The 21,991-nt window shown below is 31.9% G+C and overlaps 1 protein-coding gene across 1 annotated transcript in view; it reads right to left on the bottom strand.

Annotated features, from left to right (window-relative positions):
* Positions 1 to 182: 182 nt before the first annotated feature.
* LOC149079420 (small ribosomal subunit protein mS39) overlaps positions 183 to 21,991 on the bottom strand; it is a 37,276-nt gene continuing 15,467 nt past the window's right edge. Inside the window, exons 11-26 of the mRNA XM_089240142.1 lie at positions 21,077 to 21,137; positions 18,082 to 18,164; positions 15,744 to 15,894; positions 14,736 to 14,786; positions 14,436 to 14,516; positions 12,795 to 12,823; positions 12,075 to 12,184; positions 10,803 to 10,881; positions 10,571 to 10,661; positions 8,634 to 8,719; positions 6,738 to 6,823; positions 6,544 to 6,612; positions 5,826 to 5,879; positions 1,741 to 1,804; positions 582 to 688; positions 183 to 429 (exon numbers count right to left, since the gene is read on the bottom strand). Of these exons, the coding sequence (XP_089096268.1) occupies positions 345 to 429; positions 582 to 688; positions 1,741 to 1,804; positions 5,826 to 5,879; positions 6,544 to 6,612; positions 6,738 to 6,823; positions 8,634 to 8,719; positions 10,571 to 10,661; positions 10,803 to 10,881; positions 12,075 to 12,184; positions 12,795 to 12,823; positions 14,436 to 14,516; positions 14,736 to 14,786; positions 15,744 to 15,894; positions 18,082 to 18,164; positions 21,077 to 21,137 (1,287 nt within the window). The 3' untranslated portion in view covers positions 183 to 344. The remainder of the gene's footprint in view (positions 430 to 581; positions 689 to 1,740; positions 1,805 to 5,825; positions 5,880 to 6,543; positions 6,613 to 6,737; positions 6,824 to 8,633; positions 8,720 to 10,570; positions 10,662 to 10,802; positions 10,882 to 12,074; positions 12,185 to 12,794; positions 12,824 to 14,435; positions 14,517 to 14,735; positions 14,787 to 15,743; positions 15,895 to 18,081; positions 18,165 to 21,076; positions 21,138 to 21,991) is intronic.

A 21,991-nucleotide genomic window follows, 5' to 3' on the forward strand; every position in this document is an offset into this window, starting at 1 on the left:
TGGCGAAATTTTAAAGTAGCCTATCGTTCAAGTCGGGTCCTATTTGGTATATATGCAAAATTTGGTGACGATCGATCTAAAATTGTAGATTTGTATAGAGAACATACACACACACACAGAAAATCAATTTTATATATATATAGAAATCGAAATATGCAGAAAAAATAAAGTGACTATGAGGATAGTGTGTTTTGATAACTTTATACTTTTTGATATCAATGGTACGAATCAGAAAAAATAAGGGACAAAAAAGTTGTCTATCTCCTTTTTTTCCTCCCATGTCTAAAATTAAATTACAAATTTTCATAAAAAAGCTGGAAAGAAAAACTGTCACAAAGCTCATTCTACACTTTTTCTTGCTGTTGCTCTAAATCCTCATTCTCTTGATCATGTTGTGGTTCTACTTCCAGTAGAGCTTTTAAGGCATCCCTGGGAAAAAATAGAGAAAAACATAATTCATAAAACATTCTTGGTTTGGAACAAAAAAAAAATAATTGGACTGCAATTTAACGGTAAATCTTCATTTAATCTTCATGAAAACATGTACGACGTACGTGTATTCATGACAATATTGCACTTACATTTGTTTACTTTTCAGTTCTCCAGACTTTTCAAGTTCTTCAGCTTGTTTTAAAATGTCTTCACCAATGTTGACTTGGCATGTGCGAGAAGCATATTTCCAACAAACCTGTTGAAAGCAACACAGTGTAATTTAAAGCAACTTGTATGGGAACCATAAATAAGCTTTTGTCATACTATGTATTTAATATAAGAATAATATGATTACTATACAATAATATATTAATCTGTTATTGAATTTATGTATGAGATGCCCATGCATACTGATTGAGAGAGAGGGGAAACTAATTAAGACAGGGATTGAAGGTCCCAAAATTCTTGAAACAACACTAGGAAATTTACTTTTTTTGGTAATGTTTTTCTTCATTGGTAATTGGGAGCTCTTAATTAAAAAAAATTATGTTTACATTAAAAAGTTATAAACAAACTTTAAAACAGTTTCACAAAATATTTTTTACAAGGATCCCTGAAGCATAGCTGCTAAGTCTCCCAGCTCTTCCGGGAGGGGGAAAAATTATTCCGAAAGAATTTACCAGGAAAAAAAAAAAGACACGCTTTTGTTTTTTAATCCCATAATGTCACGAGCGGAATGCAAATTTCTGCCTTAGCATCAAATAATAAAAAAGTGTCATTTTTAGGGTGGGGGAGAATTTACCAAATGTTAATTCGGCCTCTGAAATTGATAAGATGACTTATAGTCATCTGACTTATAGTCATATTGACTTATTGACTTATAGTCATATTATATGACCATACATCTTGTTAAGTCTGTATGTCTTGTTTCAGATCCGATGGCAATTTTTTTATTCGCATGATTTAATTTGAGAGTAGTAATGACAGGTAATTTAATCTATTGGTTAACAATGATTGATCACTGATCATGATAGCTTGCACAATGTCATGTTTCTGCAAAGGGGAAAATCTCTAAAATTTTACTTTTATTTATGGAAGATCCATATATTGTTTTTCAAAAATCCTCTTTATATTTATTTTTGTACGGAATTTGGATTCACACCAAAACTTCCCTAATTCTCATTGTCTAAAATTGGAAGCTGTGCCAAAGATTTAAAAAAAAACCAAATTATTAAAACTTTTTTTTCCTCTTTGAAAAAATTTATCTATTACAACATTGAAATTTGAGTTTTAAAAAATTTCTCTAACCTCCATTTTTTTTAATTCTCCAGCCTTCATGAAAAAGACACAGACTTGCAATAGAATTTCTGACCTAAACCAAAAACAGCAGGTCAGAAATAAAAAAAAACACAAGTGAAAAAATTTTAGTCAAGAACATTATCACGCATTTCAATGCAACATATATGACTAAATGAATTTATCAAAATAAGACACAAGCAATGTTTCTTCTAATTTTGTTAATCCATGTGAAGCTTATTTTTTTCTGCATGTAATAGGATAATACAGCTGGGCTGGACAAATCATGAAAAAATCTAGGTGCCAAAAAACTTTTTGCCTGAAGAAAAAGGTCTGAAATCGTGCTTCTTTTGACTTTCTCAGGCATAGTGATCCTCTTTCATGTTGGCAGACATGCTGCTATAAATTTGAAACATTTTGTTGCCCTCAGCTTGCAATTTAGTAACCTAAAAATTTCTTTACACAAAGAAAATTTTAGGTGCCAATACCAATTTTTTAGGCAACCTGGCACTTGTCCAGCCCTGTAATATAGTGAGATGATTTTATCAAAGAGAGTGAGTGTGTGTGTTTATGTGAGTGCTTGAATAACAAAAAAATTTTGTTTTAGATAATGAAAATAAAAAGATATTTTTTTCTCTTAAATTACAATGGGAAATCGATTAAACGAGGATTAGGTTATCTCAGATGTTTCTCATTTAGCTTTTGGAAAAATCAATGCAGTGAAATGACGTGCAAAACACTTTGCACTACAAAAAACAGGCACAACAGCCTCAGGGAGTAGCTGCAAGAGCTTCTTATGTTATGCTAAGGTACTATTTTCAAAGTACATAGGTAAATATAATTTACAATCGAACCCCATTCTAACGAATCAGAAGAAACAGATAATTTTATTTGTCAAATCGAGGTAGAATTATTAGCAGTGTAAACACACTCAAAATGGCAATTTTTGAATGCTACTTACTTTGGGGTTGCTCTCGCATCTTATTTCTGACAACAATTGTAAAAATATATGGGTGATTGTCACGAAATTGTGTCCCCAGCAGTTTACATTAAATTTATTTGACACTGAACTTTTTTGTCACTTTTTACTTACCGTATATACTCGTGTATAAGCCAACCCACCCCCCCCCTCCCAATTTCAGGACCACCAAAACCACAATAAATTAAAAACCTGTGTATAAGCCGACCTAAAAAAATCAGTGCATTTCAGAGAAAAAAATTCTTATATTTTCTACGCAAAATGAATAGCTTACGGAAATTTACAGTAGAAAATGATTCAAACTTTTTAATCCGTTTCTCCTACGTCTCCAAGCTGATGGTAATCCATCAGATCATCATAGGGGGTGCGGCATCTTCGTTTTTATCTTCCTCTGGGCTGTCCATTGTCACTTTCAAAGAGGATATCAATCATCTTCAATTCCGTCCATCGCATTGCTGATGTAACACTTTTTGAAGGATCGGATGATAATTTTGGTGGAAACAGAATTCCACACTCCCCCATCCATTCGATCCCCAAATTCCTCAAATAGTCTTTGAGGAGCTTGTTGCTGATCACATCTAAAGGCTGTACAATCAACGTTAGACACCACCGACCAATGATGTTTTCGATTTCTTTGCCTCTGCTTTGACATTATCAGTTCTGTGGGATTTGAGCATATCTCATAATAATAATGTCGGTTTCTCGAACACTGCTACAAAAATGACTACTGATTGCGGGGGGTCGATATTTTCTCATCAAAAACTGACCCGAGTGTAAGCCGACGCCCCCCACTTGGGGACTGAAGTTTTTCACAAAAAAACTCGGCTTATACACGAGTGTATATGTTATATTCCAGTTTCTGGGAGGATGCCACTCCGTTTTTTCATCAATAGGTTTTCAAAATCTGCATGAAAAAATTTTCATTTCTTAAGGAAATGTCTTTCTCCTAGCTGTTCCTAGCCCATTTTAAAAAAGTTTTAAATGATAACTTTTCATTTCAAAATAAAAATATATTCTTTTTTTTCAATAATATATATTTTTAGGGCCAGTATGCTTTCATATTTCACCTTTTTTTTATATAATTTTAAATATTTTTTTATCAATAGTTTATAGCCAAATTAAAACTTTCCCCAGTTTCTTTTTTTCCATTCCTGATAGTTGGAAAACATTGGTCCAAATCCTACACCAATAGTTGCCACCTATTAAATTTTGCATTGAGAAGGTAAAGATTGCAGCCATCACTTGAACCTCCTTTTAAATCAATTAGAATTGTAAATTAATTTACAAATTAGATTTATTTAGGAAAAAATAGTCTCTTTATTAAATGTCCTTTTCCTGGCTGTTTTTTTTGTGAGAAAGATATATATAAAATTGAAAATTATTTCCTCTTTAGCATGTGTTTCAGTTCAGAGACATCTATTACTTCTGAAAAGCACATCTTTTCAACATGCTTAGTTTTTGATCAGTGTTACAAAATTTGTAAAAATGCCTTTCTCCTGGCATTAGGTAACCAGAAGGAAGGTTTGATCAAAAGTTAATGGGGAAAAAAGTTAAAAAAAAATTTCTTGGTTGCAATACTAAGCTGCAGTAATGCTTCACTAAAGACTGCTTTGAGAGCGCATCTTGTGCTCTAGCAAAACAAAGACGAATTAAAAATCTGTTGTCCTTATAGAACTGATGAAAAAAAGAGTGAGAAAAAAAAAAGAAAAGAAAATGCAATTGACAAAAAAATAAATAAATGTTCAGAGTATCAATGCTTGGTCCAAGGTGAAAATGAGTTACTAAAATAGATGGAGCATGTTGCGAGTGCCAAGCATAAATATCAAGTTAAAGGCCGAAACAGGCAAAATTCCTCGTTGGATTTGCATATCTCTTAATATGGTTGAATTTAATTTTTTTTTCCCACCATGAATTTTTAACAAACTTCATTGCTGACTTTATTTCATTTATTATCGAGTAAAAAAGTGCCCCTAAAAATTTCTTTGGATTTTTTTGGTTGACATTTTTTTTCCTATTTCGTGAGAATGACCCATATATAAACTTGAGAATAAAGTCAGGATACGTGAAAAAATTGCTTAATAAAATTTTGTTTGTCACGTCCAACATTTTCATTCAATTCTCAAAATTGTTATTTTTCCGCTAACTGAAAAATGTTTTCTCTTTAGATGACTCGCCATTCTTTTCTTGTCAAGACAGAGCACAGACTCTTGAAGTGTAACTTACTTTCTTTACTGAAACCTAAAGATGCAGACAGCTCAATGCTTCATGGTATTGGTGTACATCAATTGGTTACTGAAACCTTCCCAAGCATACCCTAAATGGCTTTAATGCCTCCTCCTATTGCAGAAAGGAGATCTCTAAAGAAAAGCTTAAAGTCAAATCTTTAGATTGTGGTTTTGGGCGATGAGATATATGAAGAAAAGATAAATTAAGGACAGTTTGAAAAAAATGTTACACCAAAGACTTTTATTTGTTAAATAGGGGGGTTTAACCTTTATTTTTGTCAGAATTCTGGAGAGGAATTTGTTAAATCAGCATTCATTATATTGAGGTTTGACTGTATGAGAGAAATACAGTACTTTATTTAATGTAATTCTATATTCAGTAATATATAATGTAATTCATATTCATTTGATGTTTTTATGGCACTTTTGAGTATAATTTAGAAAAGTCTTTGTGTAAAAACTCATAGTTCCATCATTCACATCATTATTTAACCTTAAAATCTATCAAGATTTGTATTATCCAATTTTTAGCTATCTGAGGCAAGTCCAGTACACATAAGCTTGGATACATCAGGGCCCTGCTGTACTAAATTTCTATTAACATTGATATAATGGAAAACAATAAAATCACATTGATACAAAACAACAGAATTTAGAATGTTTGCACTGAAATTAACATTCTGAATTTCCCCCTGTTCAATTCAGTGAATCTCCTATTCTTTTGCTAAGATTTTGTCTTAGTTTTACCCATTACAGTTCCCCTTATCAATGGATTTACAATAGCAAACAAAATGGCCACTTCTTCCCAACACAATTATGTCCATTGTAACGTTGTGTTCGTTGTGAAATGGTACGATTCAAAAAAATATTAAAATTGAAAGAAAAATACCTACATTGGATGGCCAACAATAGATTCTTCATCTTTCGCTAATTTCTGCACAACATGCCTGTAAATTAAAGGTGTATAGTTAATATGTGTTGCAGGTCAAGCCTTTAAAGGACAAATCTGCATCCACATAATTGAAAAATAATTTAAATATCATAAAAAAAAATTCTACTAAGTACAGTAGTCCCTCATTATAAGACTTATTCTGATGTTTTGGACTTTTGTGATGACAACCCACTGTTAAAAATTTCACGAACATTAGAACCTAAATAAAGTCATCTGTTATACGCTTTTTTTACTTCCAACATCTCAATATGTGATATAATGTGGGGTTACACACCACACTGTACTTGAACATTCAACTTTTTGTCTATCTCTACACACGTGTAGGCTAAATTTGTTCTCTGCGGGCTAAACACAAATGAGAATACTGAAAAGATCAATTCTAACATGCACTCATTAACATCTTGATACATGGTGGTAAATCATTCCTAGACTCATAATGCATGGCAAAAACGAGTACCAAATTCAACCATCAAATTATAGTTTTTCTTTTAATGATGGAATAATTAATACAAATTTTGGCTGTGTATAAAATCCACACGCACCTAACATATTTTTCAACTTCCCTTACCAAATTCAAACAGTAAACAAAAAAATGTGGGATGAAAAATTAAAATTCAATCTTTCTAATTGAGTGTGTAAACCATGCTCTACACACTTACCACACTTTTTCCATGTCTTTGCCATTCACAAATACTCTGAGAATATCTCCCAACATCTGACCGGTCCAACTACAAACAAAAAAAAAGGGGATAATGAAAACAAAGTTAAGTAGTAAAACATGTTTTTGTAAATTATGTAATGTATTATTTACTTGGTGTGTGTAGTTTGATTGCTGTTATATAAATGAACTTACCTGAGCCGCTTAACCATTTGATTCTGTGCTCTTGTTTCTAACTTCTCTAATATCTCCCATATCATCTTTGTGACCAATTCTTGATACTAAAAGAATAAGAATAATGTTTCTGTAATTATCCATATTAAAAAAATGTTATTAATTCATTGCTAAAAATAAATATGTAATACCACATATTTTCATACTGCATTGAAAATGTGCGTCATGGATCCCAGGGATGTCGGCAACCTATGTCAGGGGCGACCTGTAGATATTGGTATGTACCCATCCAATGCTTGGAAATGATTCTTTGTTAGACTGTTCCGGGGGGGAGCCGCAAATAAACATTGACTGAGGAAGGGGAAACCATGGATGGCAAAGGTCTGAGAGCTACTGTCATACTGGATATTTTTTCCCAAACATTTTGTCAAAACAAATTCGCACACAACTAAAATGCAATAGTGTAGGTTTGGCCAAAAATTTTCCAATGCTATTCATACTCACCCTATGGCCCTTGACGTCATCTTATGTGACCAGTAAACAGGGACAGCTTAGGACTAAATTCTCGCCCTAGCAGGACATTTTCTGTGTCACGCCAGTAAAAAATTATCCAGAAAACTTGCAGATATGTATATGTCATGTACATACAAAAAAAATTAGTTTTCTCAGAAAATTACCAATCAATCAGTTCATAGTTTGAGTTTACAGACAAAAAAATGTTTCCCAAAATTTTCTGCACAATTATTTTTCCCCTACCAATGATTTGACGTCATTCCTGTAATGGTACTTATTGTGACTGTATGAGTTATACAGACTATAAAGCTGAAACTGATATTATTAGACCTTAATGAATATATTAGTTAAGGAAAATTATGAATATTAGAACTGGTGAGAGGTAGACCTATAATTCTGGATTCTCTGAAAGTCAAAATCGAACACAGAGGCAAGAAGGTTATTTACACCAAAAAACTGTGGTCCCAATATGAGGGTCATCCTAACAAGTTTGAAGGTTTTGAATGCACCCCGAACATTTTTAGAAGCTTCGTTTTCAACTCTTTTAACCCCTTCTAAAAAGGGCAGTTGAAATAATAAAATGATGGAATTGCCACTATTAAAATTACATGAAATGTAGAAGAAAGAAACGGTAATAAATTCAGTAAGGAGAAAAAAAAGATTCATTGATTAAAAGCTTTTGTTTAATTTAGGCTGAGGGATAGAGACACGTTGGTCTAAGCCCATTGAGAGAGGAGGCCACTGATCCTTATTATTATTTTTAGTTTTCATTGTATTATTCAATTGAAAATTTAATTTCATTATGGCCTGCAGTCATAAAAAACAAAACAAAACCGAACACTCTTGTTCTAACTAGTCCAATATTGAGGACAGAAATCTTACATGTAATGCTTGCCAACATGTACATTTTGGCATGTACCGCTCAATTCTTACCATTCTTTTCATTTGGGGTTTCTCTGTGTTATCACAAATTATATACAGTATTTTAAAGAGACTCCTCCCCCCACAAAAAAAATTCAATAAAATTAGAAAATATGAATTTTTTCTTCTTTGAAAATTGTTTTTCTGAAATATTTTTCAGAGACTGAAAAGTGTCCGATTTGTTATATGGGCTTGAAACTTGGCTATACATTTCAGGCTTCATTGGCATTACAAGGTTAGTCTTCATTCAAAAATAAAAATTATTTATTTTAGCACAATTTCACAAAACTTTCTCAATTTTTAAATACTTTCTACCATTTTGAAAATTTTTGTAGCAAACATTTAAAAGAGCCTCTCAGCATGATGGTATGCCAGACATTGACCAACCATATTCTATCACGATAAATTCTCTTTCTATAAGAATAACTACTAACCAGGAATGAGAAATCAGGTTGATATAGCAAAATAAAATATTGTACTCACTTTTTCTTCCATCTTTGCACCAGCAGAAACTTTCAAAAGTTCACTTAAAACGTCTTCACGTTCAGTTTGTTCAAACATGAGAACATCTAGGGTAAAAATAACTTTTTAAATATTATGAAAAATTGTCATAAATTGTGATGGAACGTAATTTATATGTTTTCTACAAGCATTTCTTTATGCATAAAATATCAGTGAAATAGAAGTTTTGATACCATGAGATCTTTTAATATTCTAAAGAATTTTGATACAATACCTTTAAAACTATGAAAGCATTCATACTAGTATAAAAAAACCTTGTATCTTTATACACTAATTATATATATTTGTTTGGTTAATCATATCAATACAGTTATCCCCTCTGTATTTGTGGGGATACATTCCAGAAGTAGCCGTGAATGTGAAAAATTCATGAATAACACAAACCATAAACTTTTGTTTTTTAGACATCTCGTTTGTATGTGCTTTATACTGAAGAAGTAAAAAGGGGAGGCAATGATTCTTGGTGATTTTTTCAGAAAGATATGTCTGTCAGTCGTTTCTACTTCAGTTAATTTGCTAGAGTATGGCAAGACTTTTGACCAGATAGTGTTAGATGTGAATGATTTTGTTTCAGATGAATGCAGCCAATGTTAGAAAAAGAAAAGCAAAATTTGAAATTTTTTCCTCATGTTTCACATAACATGTGCTCTCACTTAGGCATTGTATAGCTGACCGATGACTGTCCCAAGAGGTTATCAATCCGTCACGGATCACGTATGCGGGGTAGGAGCAAACAGCCACAGCTACTTATTTTACATACATATTTAGTATTTGATTAAGCTGACCAGGGTCGCATTCAGAGATGAGCAGCAGATGTGGTCACACAGGGCCCCACGCTTGAAGGAGTCTTATACATGTGATAATATACAAAAGTAGTAAAAAAATTTACATTTTTATAACAAGGTAGCTATGTTTCAACTATAGAAATGATTATTTCAAATAATACAATAAAAAAGCAAATTATTCAGAACTTGAAGGAGTCCATTTTCTCTACGGGTTCTGCAACCGGTAGGTAATGGTGGCCCTGTTACCCTGTTATGAACCTAATCCTGAGAATCTACTAATATTTTATGTTGGGCTTGAAATCAGTTTAACTTGAATAATAATGCAGTTATTAGAAACCATAATTAAAGCAGTAGAGGGATTAAATGCAACCAATTTTTCAGCTAATTTTTTGTACCCTTAAAATACCTTAGTTTATTTTTTTTTCTTTCTTCATAAATTATAAATGCCTTTTTAGTGCCTATTTTAGGCATTTTTAGTGTCTTTTGCCTGCCTATTTCAATTATTTTTAGTGCCTAAACTTCCAAGCTCTATTAATGAGGTTTCAGGAAGTCTGTGAGCTTGAAGGAAAAAGGATCAACTTATTTTTACATTATTTTATATTGAATATCAGTTTGTAAAGGGGTATATGGTCTCCATTTTATTAGCACAAGGTAACCTGTGGAACATGAAAGGTTAAGTATCTCTATTTTAAACATTCACATTCGTAAATTAAGAAAACATATATATATACACACACACACACAGATTATGTTTTTTCGGCCTGCAGTACAAATACAATGCCACAACAGGCAAAATGCCCAACGAGGTGGCTGAGAAAAAGATGCTCATAAAAATATGGAACATTAGGAGAGTTTTTTAATGTTATGCTGATACAAATCTTTGGACAGAAAATTTTGTTGTCTCTGCCAGGAATCACACCTGAATCTTCTTACAACTGGGCAGATGCACTAACCAATACACCAGAGGACAATGCAAGAAGACCCAGGTTTGATTACTGGAGGAGACAAAAAAAATTTTCTACAGTTTCTTATCGGCATAACATCCAGAAAATAATTTTTCTAACAAAAAAATAGTTGAAATGCAAAATATTTTGTAGGATAGATGAAAGTTACCTGATGAAATCTGAGGAAGATATTGGTAACACCCACAAAAGTCAATTGCTTTAATTATCTCAAGCATCACATTGGGTTCTGGGATATATGTCTGAAATGGGCAAAAGGCATAAATACAACTAGTCTTAAACCTGGAAAACTGAGTCCAGTTTTGAAATTCAAACAAAGAGTAATCTTTAAATCATTAATAAATAAATGCATTCATGATTTTTTTTTTGGCATTTAAACTTACATTAGGTATGTATCTTTCATATATTTCCATAAACTTTTCCATATCTTCTGTGGCACACAGGAGCAAAAAGAGATGGCGACTAAAATAAAACAAGTTTGGTAGGAGATTTTGGGAAAAATCTATTCCAAAAATTCTTTAAAAAAAATTAGAATAGAATTTATTGACACAAACCATACAAAACAGGGGGGGGGGGAAGACAAACATATTACAGTGGGATGGTGAGGGGGAATCAAAAGCAAATATCCATAATAGACTCAAGAGATCTATATATGATCTGGCCAGGGTCAAACCACAAATAATTTTATCGATTGGCAAACACAGGCTATTGAAACATAATACACAGCATCATAAATATACATAAATAATACAAGTTGATCAAACAGTAGGCCGCAGTACGAGGTATGGTTATTATTTTCACCAGTAATGTTTCATTTAAGGCAGCTATTCCAAACCATTTTGACACAAGCCCTTGTTAGGTTTCTATCCATGTTAGATTTTTTTTGGTGGAGCCGTTTAGGTTTTTTTAAAATAAATTTACAGATTTTATTAATTTTCAGGATCAGCCACAGAGTCCCTGGGAGGTGCAGGTTGGGAGCTACTAATTTAAGAAAATTCAAACATTCAGTTTTTAAAAATTTTATATATATATTTTTTTTTTCATAAATGTCATTCATTGCAGTAAAACCCTTTAATTAACATTTTCCAGGAGATTAATAAGGAAAAAGTGAATAAAAGATGATTAAAAGTTGATATAAGTTCTATATTGTTGGAGTTCCAATAGAAGTCGTCAACGAGGCCAATTTTGAAATTTTGTTAATTTAAACGTTTGAGCAATTATGAAAAATTATTTTACAGATTTCCTACTCCTACAGTAGGTTTATTGATGTTTAGATATCATCAGGGGTTCACGGTTCATAATTGTTCATATCATGAAATAATTAATTGGAAATCCTAATCCACTGCAGTAATCTGTCAAAAGTTTTTTTTGGGCATGGTGACTTCAGCTTGAACGTCTATGTGTGATATAGTAGATTGAAAAATTTAATAACTTAATTTTTAATAAATTAGTATTTAAGTAAATTAATTTACAATCATGCAAATTGTAATTAACTACAAATTGTTTCAAGGCATAAAACTTGAAAAATGAAGAGATGGCATCCAAGAAATAATAAAATCAAATTTTTGATTAGATCTAGTTTTTAATGTAACAAAGACCTGTGTCCAAAATTTATAAATCATGCAAAGGATACAAAAAGTAGGATGCATACTTACAAATATATGGACTCGTTCAAAGCATTCCCCAAAAATGAACAGTTTTGACCATGTTCCAGAAGGTCATTTAGTTTGTAAGCCAGTTCTTTACTAGCATATACCTTATTACACTGGAGGAAAAAAGCTCATAATAATACAGTATACATATAAAAGTGTTGTAACAACAGTTATAAATAACATATAATAGTAAAAAAACAAAAATCAAAGTAATCAATGCAATGTAATCAAATATACATTGCATTATCTGAAATTATCTATTGATATGACTCAGTAAAATTTAGATGATCCAGGAATTTTAGATTTGAGGAACGGAATGAAAAAATATACTATTCACAATGCAAGAGAAATGTGTTTGGATATACTAAAAATATACTTTAATATACTGATTTATGGAGTACCACCAACTACAGCAAAATCAGCTTTCAGAAGAATTAGATTCTGCAAATATGGAGACTCAATTGTTAAGAAAAAAACATTAAAGTTCACTAGTGAACTCTGGTGAGAGGGGTTTGAGCCTTTCATCCACATTTGATTCATTTGCACCTGTCAATCTAACCGATTTTGTCTATTTAACTTTGCCATATCATTAATTTGCCTGCTCATTTCCAGGATTAAAACAGTTAAAGTTGAACTCCAAGTGAAATTTTGCTGAGTGCAATGTCTTTAAAATTACGCGAAGAGAGAGAGCCTATACTAAAAACCAAGAAGCAAACTACTTACAATTTCCATGGCTGTGGAGAAAAAATGTACTGAAAAAAGAAATAAGTTTTAAACAGAATCTTAGAATGCAATTAACCTCACTATGAATGAGCATTTTTTGGGATGCATACCAATTAAACTCATTTTTTACAAAAAAGGAATAAACCACCATTCGCTTATAAAAGGGATGGCAGAATAAAAATGTAAAAATTAATAAATAAAACACGATACTACCATAAAAATTGACAGAAAATCATGTTTTGGCTAATTAATGTGATTTTTGAGCAAATTATCTTCGTTATCTAAATCACTATACAGTGAAAATCCTTCATAACTGCCTATAAAGGATGCATAACTAACTCCTTGCACTGCAAATTACTCCTAGAGACCATTGATCCTAGACACATACTTCAGATTAAAAATTATCCAAATAACATTTAGAACTCTGATACGTCATTAATGTTGCAAGGGGGTTCTGTATAGTTATGAAAATATAAAAATTAACTTATACAAACTGTATCAAAACCCCAATTAGAAAGTTGTTGCACTGTCTCCCCTGATGCCTAAAAAATATTTTCACATTCTTAAGTGCAATATTCACTGATATATTTGAATTTTAGAAAACAGAGAAAAGTTGGAAAAAAAAACCCAGCATAAATGAGGGTAAAAAGCATTTTGTATTTGTTTTTGATATTTTTTCCAAACTTTTTCTCCATTTTTCAAATTCTAAATATCTCATTGAATACTGCACTTAAAAACATGAAACTTTTTGTTGGCATCAGGAGAGACAGCTTAACAACTTTCTAATTTGGTTTTTGAGCACAGGGTGTCAGCAATAAAAGTTAATTTTTATATTTTAATAACCAACATAAATGATGTATCTGAGTTCTACACTTTACTTGGATAAATCTTTCTAATTGGAATTATGCCTCTTGGTTTAACGGCTGGCCAGTAATTTGCGGTGTGAGAAGTTAACTATGTGCACCCTGTATAATGATATTACTCCTTGGTCCTGCTGCACTTTCCATAGTATGATACATTCCATCAATTGTGATAAAACTTTCATAAAGATTAATTTATATGCAAAAATTTTTAGGCACCAACCAAATTTCTCAGGAGACAAGAACGATTTAAATCTCAAGAGAAACTGTCCTAAATAATGCTTTTTCGACTTTTCTGGTACTCTTTTTATATCTTTTCATAGGTTAAAAGAGACACTGTCATGAAATCAGACAATTTTGTGTCATTCCTGTACTCCAATTTAGCAATCACATACAGAAAATTTTAGATGCCAATACCAATTTTATAGCTGCTATGGCGAACTGGCACCTGAGATTTGTCGAGCCCTTTCACTATATATTACTTGTAATTTCATATTATAAATTTGTAAGTTGAGTTCAAAAACTTTATTAAAAAAATTATCATGAAACCTTCATAATTTTAAAATTCGGACTTTATTAAAAAAATACTAAAATTTCTTGGACTGAAGTTGCACAAACAATACCCATGAAAGTTACCAATGTTTGAAGCACACACCCATAAACGTATGTTTAAAACTGAAACAATTTTTAAAATAAATTTCACGTTTAACATGAAACATTGTTAAACAATCAAAGTAACTATCATTTTAAAATGATCAAAACTTGTTCCAATGAAACTTACTATCATCTGGATGTTCCATGGAAAATTCTTTTCCTTTTATCTTTTGCAAGATCTGTGACAAGGCATTATTTTTATCCCTGGCTATGGAGAAGATAGATCATGGAAAATATAATTGACTAAAAGAATCTTCAATTTGAACAAAAAATGAATTTAATTATAAATTTTTACTGATCTCAAAATCATAGAAGAATTTAGGTTTTGAAATACTAAAGGTAAATCTCATTTTTGAACAATAAATGGTCCATACGCCAATTTGATTAAAAAACTAAATGGAATAAGCTTAAGTGTTTGAGAACTTACAGTTGACACAGAAGACTGTCAGTAGATGATAATAGGAACCCAAACTTGGCTCTGAATAGAAACAGAATAAATTGAAGTTCACACAGATATAGCATTAGAAATGTTCATCAGCATGTTCCTCATTACCTTAAGATTTGAATGTTATAAACATGATATATAAATATCAATGTTATTCTTTGATCACACATTTATGTCTATAGAAATTGAATTGTATTCAAGTAGAAGAAAAAACTTGTAGGTCACAATGCCACTCATTCATATTATGTTACGATAAAGACTTATAAACACAAAATAGCAATAAATATTTCCCATATACAGAGTGCATAGCAAACAGGAGATATGGCATTTCATTGGTGAATTGTTGATCCTAGAGGTATACTTCCAGTTAGAAAAAATTTCCAAATATTGTGTAGTACTCAGATATGATATTCATGTTTCAGGGGGTTGAATAGTTATTCAAATAAAAAAAAATAACTTTTTATGCAGACTCAGTGTGCCCCAACCCCAATTAGAAAGTAATTGTCCCATGTCTCCCGATGCCAACAAAAAAAGTTTGATGTTTATAAGTGCAATATTCAATGAGATATTTTAATTCAAAATGGGAGAAATTTGGGAAAGCACAGCATTAAATGCGGAAAAACAATGCTGCTTTTTCCCAATTTCCTCAATTTTTCGAATTTGAATGTCTCAGCGAATATTGCACTTAGAAACATGGAATTTTTCTTTGGTTGGCATCAAGAGAAACAGGGGCAACAACTTTCTAATTGGGTTTTGTGGCACACAGGGAGTGTACAAAAGTTAAGTTTTTTAGTTTAATAACTATAAAATTCCTTGCAACAGGATTGACATCTGAGTAAGCTACTACACGTTATTTGGAAACTTTTTCTAATTGAAAGTATAACTCTAGGATCAACGGTTTGCCAGTTACATGCCATACCCCGTTTGCTATGCACCCTGTATATTTACATTACTGACATTTACGTATCACTATACTGAGCATAAATTCACCTATATTCAATTTCTTCATTTCAGCTAATATCTGCATGGTTATGGCTTTTGCCTTGTGCCATCTTCTGCTCTTAGACGCTATATTCAAAAGAGCGTTCATGGTCCTCAAATCAGGTGTTATGCCATCTCTGTTCATGCATTGAACCAATTCCTAAATGAATTTGATTATTCATCTTTGAGTAGATGTATCCAATGTGTTGTGTAAATAAAAATGAAAAACCAGCAAACAACAAATGAAAGTGTATCAATTGTACAAACACTAAAATATGCATTTACTCAAACTATAAGAACAGGATATCCTACAGGATGGGATCAAACATTTCGCTTGTTGTAGCCAAAACAGAGGCATTTGCATGGGGACCATGTGAAGGGGATGCTGTTCCTCCCAATAGAATCAAAAACTTAAGTAAAATATCTTTATATGCTGTTTTAATAAATTTCTTTCAATTTAAATGTTAGTTTTTGAAGGGCTAGTGACTCTCTAGGCTAAGTGACTCTAAATTTCCCTGGAAGGCATTCCTTGTATGGTCACACACTTCCCCCCTCTATTTTTCTTCCCAATTCACCAGTATGCCTTCTCCTACTGCAAAGGCAGATCCTGCCAAACTCCTGATACAAAGGTTTATATGAACCGAGTTTGCTTTTGTTTGGTCAGACTGATTATTTATAGTATAAATCCTTATGATCTAATTTAGTATATGTAAAAACTGCCACTGATATGTCTTCCAAGTAACCTAGCATATCCATGTTTCATGAGAGTCGAATAAAATGAAGTCTACTGAGCATAGCTGCCCTTAGGGGATGTGCAATGTGGTATTTTAGGGGCCCACACTTACAGCAATAATTTCTTTAATAAATTCAGAATTTTTGTGAACTCTGGAATTCCTAAATGTCTTCAAATTGTGGAAGTATTTCTTTCACTTATTCTGTTTATTCTGAATTTTCATCAATTCTGGAAATATTTCATTTGTTCTGTTTATGCTGAATTTTTATCAGGTCAGGAGTCAAGTACTTCATTTATTCTGAAAAAATTTCCATCAGATCTGGAAATATTTCTTCCATTTTTTCTGAATGTTCATGGGTGCCGGGATTATCTCTGTTAATTATTGCTCTCATTTTCGATTCATCATTTCTGAAATTAGATTAGTTCTCAGACAATTTCTTTCATTTACTTTAATTGGTTTTGAAGTTATTTCTTTCATAAAATTTTTTCAGGACGAAATTTTTATTAAATTTTTTTGTTAGTTTAAACTTAATTGTGCCTGCATTTTTTTGCATGGAAATTTTTCAGCACTTTGGATGTGCCTTTTCTACACAATATATAAAATCAGGGGTAAGGGCCCCAAAATTTTAAAGATGCCACTGGCCCTGCTATTACTTTTGCACCACGCCCCGTATCTGGTATAAGGGTAGCCCAGCTACTGTGCCATTAATAGATACATTTCCTATAATGCCTATCACCATAAACCAGATTCTACAGGATGTAAGAAAGTCAAAATGCCAAAATCAACATTAATATTGTGAGAACAGGGTCGTAGAAAAAAATCGGGCTATAAAAAAATGATCATCCAGAGAGGTAATTTGTTACAAATAGCAAAACTGCTTTTAACAAATGATTAAATGGCTTCTATTATTCAAATGATTAAAATTAGATGTAACATTTTAGCATGTACAGTGAAACCTCGCTACAGCGATACTCGATATAATGATATATCCTACAAGGATATTTTTTCAAATATTGTTTGGAATTGCCTATAGTCTAATGTTAAACTCTCTTGCTATAACAATACCCTTCTATAAACCCCTCTATAATGATATTTTTAATACAATTTTGAAACCGTTCTATGACAGCAGTTTTTTTTTTGTTTGCACTCAAAAAAATCATCTTGAATTTAATTCTAACTTCACTTGTTTCAGTTCTTCCAAGGGCATCAAATAGAATTGGTGTTTTGTACTACATGATCACCGAATGTGTTGAAGTTAGTATTGCTACTTTCTGTGTAAGACACAAAAGTGAGCAACATGGTAATCTTCTTTACAGGAGCAATGCATCTGGATGAATTTTATTAATCAACTAATCAATTAGTTTTTCACAATAAATAAATACTTTAAAGCACATTTCCTGATGGTACTAACATTTAGATTTAGAAAAGATATCAACAACAGCATAAATTTGGTGGCACGTGATGACAATGTTGGCTCTCGATATAATGATAATTCCACAACAATATTTTTTCTGCGTCCGCAGAGCATCATTATACTGAGGTTTCACTGTAATATTAGGCATCACAGATTTAAAAAATAAAAATTTAGAATAATTTTACAAATGTCTGCTTACCATTGCATATTGCCATCGCATATCACCATCTTGTTTCATGAATGGAACAACACTCAATAAACTATTATACAAGGTTTGTGAACCTAAAGAAAGTAAAAATTGAAAAGCATGAAAAAGAAATAAGTTAATCCTGGGTAGTAATATAATCTGTATGAAATTTCATTACATAAATAAAAAATTGTTATAGTAATTTGATTCTAGGCTAGAGTATACTTGGAATTAACATGCTCTCTAACTTTCTTTGTATCTGCACAGATCTATTTTTTCTGTGCCCCCAGAATTTTGACATAATTAAAATACATAATTCACATTAATGGCAATGGCAAAAAAATCATGCTACCATCTACAATATTGTGAATTTCTTCTGCACAGCAACAACTCTGTGTGCATTAAAACATTTTCAGCCTGGAGCAGTTATGCATATGTACAGCTTAGATAGTTCTACGTTGCTTGATCTAAAAAAAAATGTATTCAAAACATCTGCAACTTTTGTGTATATCTTACATAGAGATGAGAACAGGGTTCATGAAATTTTCTTAGCTGTCCAGCAATGACTAAAATTAGAGATGGAGATGTGATGGTGTTAAAATGGTTATATAGCTCACACAATATCAAGTTAATTGTAATGGGCTGGGGGGGAGAACAATAGCAAAATAGTTGGTTAGAATAATCAAACAGAAACAGGTTTTATCAAAAAAACTACAGCTTGTTTAGCTTGGAAACTAATTGATGATGATAGCCGCTGTAGAGACTTTTTAATAATGTGTGATCAGCACGTATTCCCAAGAGATCTTTACAATCTGTCCAGGGAATTTGTTATATTTGGTATACCAAACCATCCATGCCCGAACCAGGATTCGAACCCAGTCCCGCACAGTCAGAAGATAGCGCTCTAACCACTGGACTGCCAGGCGGCTCTTTCAAACGTTTAGCAGATTTACCAAACATTTAATACACAAATTTCTTCAATAATTTTTTTTGACACTAAATGGGTCAGGGGACAAATTTTAATGAAATTTTTCATATGGGAGGAAGAAAGCTAAAAATTATCTGCACTGCATTTTTTTTTTAATTTATTTGCACAAATGAAGAGCCTTCGTGGGCAGAATAATGACTAATCAGCAGAGAGCATGTTACATCATTATATGTATGGAGGATGCTTATTATCTTCTCCCCCCCCCCCTCATATCATTGTATTGTACGCCTATGAATTTCAACCCTTGGTAAACTTTCAAATCAAAGAAAGTGGGCCATTGCTGCGTTTTTCTTTTATACTACCAGAGTGGCCAAAAGCAAGAAAAATGACACCATTACGATCAAACTTCAATAATGCAACCACAGTAGTGTCAGTTCTATGCATGAATGCACAAAGGGTGAGTGGAAACCCTATATACAGTCAACCCTCAATTTTACAAACCTCTGATTTACAAACTGTACATTTTTACGAACTAATTTTCCTGTCTCAAACAATATACAATTCCTTAAAATGTCTCTCCAATTTACAAACTTTCGATCTTATGGTCTACTTTTTCCTGTCCGTATGGATTCATAAAAATAAACATTGACCGTATATGTTGTGATGAAAGTGAAGATAATTTTTCCCTTTTCTCTAGGGGTGTACAAATATTATTTTGTAAATGTGATAAATTCAATGATTATGCATAATCACCAACCATTTGGTAAATTTGATAAATCATCAGTCACTTAAATTTACCAGACATTTTATTGAAACTTCAGTCTAGGATGATGGATTCAATCGGTGATGTTATGTTGAAAAATGTTCATAAAAGTTAAGAAAGCTAATATTACAAGATAATAATTTATATGTTTTTATATCTCTTATTTTCATTTAATTTTTATGGTAAAATATGTGTAGTGCCCCCATCAAGTATAGGAGAAACTGAAAAGTGGTTGAATTTAAGTGATATTTCCACAGATTTCTTCTATATTTATCATACTTGCCAACTTTATTCCAGAATTATGCGTAATCACCAATAAAGATGATAAATGTAAGAAAATTCATCAAAATTGCCAAGATTGGTGATTATCTGTAATCGCCAGTTATTATGCATAATTATCAATTTATCACACATTTACTGTAACATATACAGTTAAAACAACCTCTCTTTCCCCAAAACTCTACATATCTAAAAATGAAAAATCATTGTATTTACTGTACTAAATCAATGCATTTTCACCTCTGTCTCAAAGTAATTTTCGAAAAACTATCTCGAAGGCCAAACCCAATGATAATAAAAAGAAAACACAAAAATTCCTTTTCTTGCTTTTCCTGGAGGTGAAAGAAACTGACAAGAAAGGATTGTTCGTATTATGACCCATTGTGTTGATGGATTTTGTCGCTCATAGGCGGATACTGTGATTGACTGAGGGGTGGATGCCCCATGTGTGGATTGCTTGTTCAGCATGGCGAAAAGTCAGCCAACTGATAATTCAAAGTTGCTTCAAGAAAACTATGGGTTTTGAACCAATCATCTCAGTGGTGAAGGAATCAGATCTGATGAACCACTCAAATTTCGAAGAATCTCAGAAGAATGTTGAAAATGGAATTTCAGAACATTAGGGCATTACTAAAAAACATGCGAAATTTTTTTTTTGAATGTATTTTAGTGTATTTGCATATAGTTGTGATTAAACATTGATTGTGTAACTCAACGAATAAATTTCATCAGTATGAAGTAAAATACAGTACAAATTTTTTAGTTTATAATCAAAGTTTTCACCATTTTTGGCATGCTTTTCCTTTCTTACAAAAAACTCTATTTTTCTGGAAACTCTCTATCTCAAAAAAAATTTCGGCCCCATCAGTTTCGAGATAGAGAGGTTTGACTGTATACCATTATTTCTCATAATAAAAATGCAGCTTGTACAATTTTAAAAGAACATTTTTTAAATCAGCTTATTCTATATTGCATCTCTGATTCAACTTTTTCCCCCCGTGTATTTCCCCAACAAACTTGTTTCTCATAAAATATACCTTGATATTCTTTGCTACGCATCTCTTCATACAAGCTAACAACTTTTTCCACATTCAGGAACTGCAAAAAATAATTTTCAAGAATATATAATACAATAAAAAAACTAAAATAATCTACAAGAACCTAATGAAGATTTTAACAATGAATTGGAATTTCTTTTTTATGTTCACAAGGCTGTAAAAATGCATATGAATAGATGACAGGAGAAAATATTTTCTGCACACACTATAATATTTCTGACCCTTAAATTGCTCTCATCATTGTTTTCAACATGAGCTTAGTTGGCTGCTGAATCGCTTATCAATGATTTATAATGTATGAGAAAAAAGGAATATTTCTCTACATAAATTGAGTGATATATCTAAGATTATTTGCATAGTTTAAGCATTACAAATGAATCATAAAACGGTTTCATAAGTGCTAATTAAGAAATTCCTTACATTATCATCAAAAATACATTGAAACTCTGATATAACAAGAACGGCTTATAATGAAAGTCTTGCTATAACAAGTGGTTTATAAGTGATTGTCATGTCAGAGTAGTGTAAAAGACAAAAAAAAGATATTTTGTTTTAGTGCATTGAAAATGACAGTTTTCACTATAACCTCAAAAAAATTAGAAAATGAAAGTTTTGCTTTCTCTTTATCAATGTGTCAGAAATTATGGATGACGCTTATGTTTGCATATGCTCCTCATAAACATTAATTTGAGTTACTTTTAATAGAGAATTCACACAAAAAGGCAAATTTCTTTACTCCCTTTTCTCATTTTTAGGCTTTTTCACGAATAAGTGACCATGGTCAGACAGGGCTTATTTCAGCAGAACTTACAGTTTGAAGTCATTTCGGAATGGCTGAACATATGTGCTGAAAAAACTTTCTCATTAAGAGAAAAATGTTATCAAGTTCCTACA

The sequence above is a fragment of the Pholcus phalangioides genome, unplaced genomic scaffold, assembly GCF_987345545.1.
Source record: "Pholcus phalangioides strain wild (caught in Gottingen) unplaced genomic scaffold, Ppha-v1.0 ptg000012l_1, whole genome shotgun sequence".
NCBI classification, from domain to species: Eukaryota; Metazoa; Arthropoda; class Arachnida; order Araneae; family Pholcidae; genus Pholcus; species Pholcus phalangioides.